Raw genomic sequence first — 6,226 nt, 5'->3', positions numbered from 1 at the left:
TCAATCCTCAAGACATGATCCTCTCACCTAAACTTGATATATATTTTCATACAAAACTATTTTTGTCATTTGAACCATATTATATCACATCCCTAAAAATTTGGAATCAAATTATCAAAACTAGGTCACCCCAAGCCACCTATTTTAGGACCGAGTGATCCTAGTATAACACTTTTTTCTCCAAATTTTGGGAGGATAATATGTCAGTCTCGCCCTATCCAAAAATTTCCCCAATACAAAAATATAATAACTCTAAGTCAACCTAAAGGTGATTTTATTATGAAATTCATATATAAGGCATCACTTTCAATTCATTTCATCATCTAATCTTATTTTTGCATCTTATCACTATGCTCTCATTCTAATTCAAGAGCAACACTTCAAGAGAAAATTTCAGTCTAAGGAGCAACAAACTATATCAAGGCATATTCTTTTATTTTTTAATTACAATTTCATGATGGATTTATGTGGTTTATCATATTATTGCATCAACACATGGAGGAATCATCCCAAGGACATTTCTTCATCAATTGAAGGTATAATCAATTCAATCAATCATTTTAATTCAAGCATTTTCAATTCAATTTTAATTCAATATTCTAAAGTTGAGGTTTGACCTAGGAAAATCCCTATCAACAACACTATTTCCCTTCTTTCTGTGTGTAGACGAAAAAATTTAAAAGATATCAATGAAGATTCTAGTAGAGAATTGGATGATGATCAAATCCAACTTTTGTAGGAGCTAAAAGTGGAGGACCAAGTTGCCTAAAGCCACATAGTGCCATGATTTTTTGACAAAATTTTGGGAATAGATCCTGAGTGACATTCTAATTTTTAAAGTTCTCTTTGTTTGCATATAATAGCTGGAGGACCAAGATACCAAGAGCCTCCTAGTCCTAGGTACTTTCAACTAAATTTCCTGAAACAAGTTCTTCTTTGTTCCTTTTTCTCAAATTTAGCTACATGTTTGCATATAGTATCTATAGCTTGTTGTTCATGTTATTTTATGTCAAATTTTCACCATTTACCCTAGACCTAGCATTCAAATTAAATCCTTTCAATTAAAATTTTAACTCGCTAAGAAAGAGTAGAATTCAATTTGCATTCAACCCTTTTCCTAATACAATTGGGATTGAATCTATTGAGTTCATTTTCCTTTGAATATAATGTATGTGAAATAAGTGGATTCCTATTTCCATACATTACAATAACAACGATTTGAATAAGGGTGAGACATTGAAAGATTTGAATGCAACCCTTTTGAAGATTTTTTCAAGTACTTTCACAATCCTCCTCAATCACCCAAGAAACATCCAACCAACTCCATTAGCAAATAGCCTAACTCTAAAAACTATAAAAAAATTTACAATATAAGAGAAAATAAATTTTTTGCAACCTCCTTGAAAAATGAGACAACTTTCCTCTAAAGTCCACATTTTCTTAAAGTGTTTCAAAATGTATGCTCTAGTGGTTGTGTTGCAAACTTGGGCTATATTCAGCTATGTTGTCAATTGTCATTGATCTCAACCTGTTTGGTATTTTCATTGATGTCATTGTATGTAGTGTGGATGTTGTAGATGGTCTAGAAGTGTGTGTTTGATGTTGTTGTGTGGTTTAGTAGTGATTTTGAGCATGTTTGAGGTGTTTTCAGAAGGTTGGTGTAGTGAAAGTTTCAATATGCAGGAAATAATATTTATTTATAGAAAAGAGTATTTAATATTATAGTGGAAGAATGATTTGCATTCCTCTAGTATGTGAAGATTATGGAGTGTGGTTCTAGATATAATGTTTATGATCTTTTTATGTTGCATTATCAATTGTATAGGTCCTATGCTGCTCAAATGGTAGTTAGTTGTTGTTTTTGATAGTCCAGGGTGTTTGTCACAAGTGGTCTAGAGAATGCTTGGAAATTATCTAATATGTAGAATTTAGTATTGCAGCTTGGAGGACATGCTTATTTTCTTTGTGTAATATTCTAGTTTAGTTTTCTAGTGATGGCTTGATTTGAAAGTGAAGTTATGTGGTTTTGAGTTGAGTGGTGTTAGCTAGTCTAGTTTCTGGTTGACTGTTGTGGTGTATCTTATCTAGATCGTGCCTTTTTAGTTTGGATATGCTTTGGTAGTTGAGTTTGAAAGTTGATATGGATCTCACCATGGCATATGTAGATCCACATTGAGTTTTATGCATTGGAGGATATTTTTGTGCTGACTGGTTGTCCAAGACCATATAGACAATGGAGCTATACAAGTCAGTGAAAGAAAGTAGAAATATAACAAGTTTGTGGACAAGGCAAACAACGATCTGCAAATATACATAGATCCCTTTCCACCTCATTCGTCTAATTTTTTCTATGCATCATCTTTAGATCCAAAATTGAATGAGGTCTCATGCGTGAATATGGTCACTATCACTCCTATCTCGCCTCCTAGCCAGAGGGCGAAAACCATTGATATATCTTTCACCCCTTTGGATGTTCCTTATTGCAGAGATCCTGCTCCTTTAAACATCCCTAAGAAGTTAAATGGTTAGACTATCATAGCTCTGATGGTTGATCCTTCATGTAGAGTTGATTTTATTATAGAGGAGTCCTTATTTACTAATGGATGCCATAGGACGAGATACAATGAGTGTAATGCTCCCCTTCTTACGCATAATGAGTTGTCTCTTAGCCCTTTGGGATATATCACCTTAATGATGCTTGTGGAACCCAAGGTTGTATCAAGTATGTTTGTTATTATTCATGAATTAGATGTATAAAGCATATTATGAGTATAAGACGACGGAGTTGGCTCCTAAGTCAGTTTAGCTTGGGTATTCGTTCCCTCTTCCTACATTGATAGCTACTCTACTTTCTTTATCTACTCTTGTGTTGCAGTAGGTCATGCCTTTTGTCCCTTCTTTATCAGGGGTTGGGGATAGATTTGTTCCTCAGGGTAGACCTCCTTGCTCGCTTAGGACTGCACAACCCCTAGCAATGTCTTCTATTCTTGAGGCTTATTTTAATTTAGACAAGGAAAAGGCACCCATGTTGTCAAATTTTGTACCCTACCCATCATTTGATCTTTCAATCCTAGATAACATCCCTCCTCCTTCCTAGTAGACTAAAGGTAAGTGTTCATCTAATGATCACTTGTCACCATTGGCTCCTACTTCACAACCTCTAAGGGTGCCTCCTATTCCTCTAGCTATTCCTTGAGAAAAAAGAGGAAGGGCATCCATTGTTATGTTTGTAGTACCTATTTGAGTTACACCTCCTGCTCTATCAGTGGAGCCTTCTCCTTCATCGACAATGGTCTCAAAGGAATATCCTATGGAGAAAAATGTTGCTACTCCTTCTCAAACCTCCATTCCTAGTCTTGATTTACATCAAAAACAACTTGCGCGTGAGCGTAAGTGTCATCGAAGGACAATGGCCTAGGAGCATGAGGTCTCTTTGAATGCTATGAGTGAGTCATCGATGTCTACTCCTTCTTCTTTTGTTTCTAGGCCTACTTCCACTCCTGCTCTCATTATTCCTATTTCCATATCATCCATTTCATCTTCCATCCTGCTCCCACCTGCTTTAGGAATTGTTGGTGAGCCTCACCCTAAATGGGTCCAGGTTTTCATCTCTTCTTCCTTAGAGGCTCCTCTCATCATATTTTTGTTTTATGTGCCTCCTCTCTCTTAGTCGCTCGATATGTTGCATACATAGGTGGTGTCTAGTGAAGCCTCGATTGATCCTATAGCTTCGTAGCCATATCTTCGTCAGAGATTTCTTGGAATATTGCAACCTACCACGATTGGTCAGAGGCCCGTGTCTCTATTTCATCCTAAACACATGTCTCTATCTTGATCTATTGTGCTCTCTTTGAGGACCCGAGTTACCCCATAGGTGCTCGAAAATAGAGGTTTTTTGTCATAAAACTTCTTCTATTTGTCAATCGCTCTTCCTCTATTTGTCATATTTTACTTTTCAATATCGGGGATGATGCAAAGAGTTGGGGGAATTTAGGCCCTCTTCCATGTTGACATGATTTTTATTTTATTTTTGTTTTCCTGTGTCTTCTTTATATGATCCACACACCACCTTCTTTATTTTACTTGCTACCCATACTTGCACATACCCTACTATCTTCATGTCTTATCTAATTTTTCACTTTTTTGTTTGACATGTTTGTTTGCAGCTAACATATTTATGATGGAATAACCTAACAAAGATCTTACGAAGGTTCTTGACACTTTCTTGGACCGATAACTTTGGTTCAAGGATTCTTCTTCTTCTATGTGTCTCAGTGAAATCATTCTAACTCTTATCACTACATTAGCTTCGCATCTTGTAACAATGATATGCTTGCTAAAGTGGGGAAAAATGCAATTTTCTAAAGTGCACCTTATACAATTCCATGCTACACAAATGCCTTCGTTTTATGCTAGTTGGAGAACATCTTCACCTTTTGTCATTTTTGCTTGCATGACTTGCTTTGTTAGCTTTCACCTTGGCCTTTACTTGAATTCATTTACTATAGACTCATGGACACTAGCACGTCGCAGAGATGTCTACACCACTAATGTATCACAAATCTACAAACTGGAGGTGGCCATTTAAGCATTACACATGCTATTGGTAGGGTTTGTAACACCTGTATGCATGCCCACTAAAATCATATTCAAGCCAAATCTGTTTATCTTGCCTTGAGAGCTTCATTTGGGCTCTCTAGCAATTGATCCAAGCCTCCTAGACATTCTTTGAGCTCTCAAACACCAAGTTGCAACTTCTTGATCATTGTTCTTCCATTCTACCATTGTTGCATGCCATATATCTTGCCACTATCTTTGCAACAGTATATTAGAGGAGTTCTTGGTGCTCACCTTCATGCTAATAGACTCTTATTCTAAAGGGGCATTTACAATCTCCCATGCGTTGGTTTGAGCACTTGAATCATAGACAACATTACCAAATAATTCTTTAGGCAAGGGAGGATTCAACCTTTTTCTTCCTTCCACTGAAATGCTAGCTTTTGTTTTCACATCTCCATCAAGGCCTCAAGCTTTTGTAATGCATTTCCACATATGGGCAACAAGGATTTCAAAAGTAGTATAGGGTTTCTTTGATTTGTAAGAACCATTTAGCTTTGACTTGAGTTTCTGTAAAAACATTGCATCAAAATGAAACTCTTTTGTGGTTAGAGTAGACATCATTAGAGAGTGCTCATGGAACATATTATTATAGTCATAATGATCGAAGCATGGTTGGCGAGGATCCCCTTCTTTTAATAAAGATCGGTCATGTACTGGAGGTATAATACTCTCTCCTCTAATAATTTTCCCCCACGAATTCATGAAAAAAGTAGCTGCTTGTCCGTCTACAACATGATGATGACTAGCTATGCCTATCACCAACCCTCCATAAGTGAATCGAGTAAACTACATCAACAAATCTTTCTTAGTTTTAAAAAATAACTAAAACAAATCTTATAATACATCCATCAATCCTTGTTAGGGTTATCATACCTGAATGAGTAAGAGCTCATTGACCATGGTGGATGTGGGTGGCACCAACTTGAGGAGGAATGCAGATGGGAGGAAGGGCATTGCATCTACTATTGCCCCATCTGCTTTGCCTTCTACGACAAGCACACCCTTGTCATTCAGATTGATTCCAAGGAACCCACTAGGTGTGCCTTTCGTGTATCTCCCTGCCCATTCTCTGAACTCTACCAGAACTTTGGCGAGTGTTTCCTTCAACACCTCTAAGCTTGGGGTGGGAGCTTCAAAAACATGCAGCACCTTGTCGTACATTGGGTATGCAACTAGATCCAAATTGATCAGTTCAACAAGCTCACGATGATCTTTACCCGCATAGGGTTTGATGAAGACACCTTCACCTCTCAACACTTTCATTCTCCTTTCTCTTTCTCTTTCTCTCTTTCTGTCTAATGCAAATGCAATGTCTTGTCTTGTTTTTTCACGAGAGATTTTGTAAGGGACAGAAACCTATTTAAATACCTGACCAACGAACTCTTAAAATTTTTAAATACTTATTAAAATCTTTGATCATTTCTTCTTGAAAGTTTCCAAGAGCTCATCCCCACGTGCTCTCGAGTCTGGACTACAATAGAAAATGATTTCAATCATAGGAGGGACGTCGTACAACTTTATTAAAATTTAAAGAATTTATTGTTAATAGATATGCAGAGCTCATCTGTTCTAAATTCTATTCACGTAAACTCTTTCAGACCAATCC

General features: G+C 36.7%; 1 protein-coding gene across 1 annotated transcript; it reads right to left on the bottom strand.

The window, feature by feature from the left end:
- Positions 1 to 5,025: 5,025 nt before the first annotated feature.
- Positions 5,026 to 5,883, bottom strand: LOC131870577 (agmatine coumaroyltransferase-1-like). Its single transcript, XM_059215893.1, has 2 exons — positions 5,494 to 5,883; positions 5,026 to 5,406 (listed from the first exon to the last, which is right to left on the bottom strand). Exons 1-2 carry the CDS (start codon positions 5,881 to 5,883, stop codon positions 5,026 to 5,028), a joined length of 771 nt encoding a protein of 256 aa, XP_059071876.1.
- Between the last annotated feature and the right edge of the window lie 343 nt (positions 5,884 to 6,226).

Source organism: Cryptomeria japonica, chromosome 2 (assembly GCF_030272615.1).
Source record: "Cryptomeria japonica chromosome 2, Sugi_1.0, whole genome shotgun sequence".
NCBI lineage: Eukaryota > Viridiplantae > Streptophyta > Pinopsida > Cupressales > Cupressaceae > Cryptomeria > Cryptomeria japonica.
Note: the sequence above shows the minus strand (reverse complement) of the source record. Positions and strands in the feature narration are given on the sequence as shown.

Bases quoted from the DNA above. Each gene is read 5' to 3' on its own strand.
- LOC131870577 (XM_059215893.1), bottom strand. From the start codon at position 5,883: ATGAAAGTGTTGAGAGGTGAAGGTGTCTTCATCAAACCCTATGCGGGT. The intron at 5,407-5,493 runs GTATGATAACCC...TTGTTGATGTAG, and splicing joins ATGAGCTCTTACTCATTCAG to TTTACTCGATTCACTTATGG.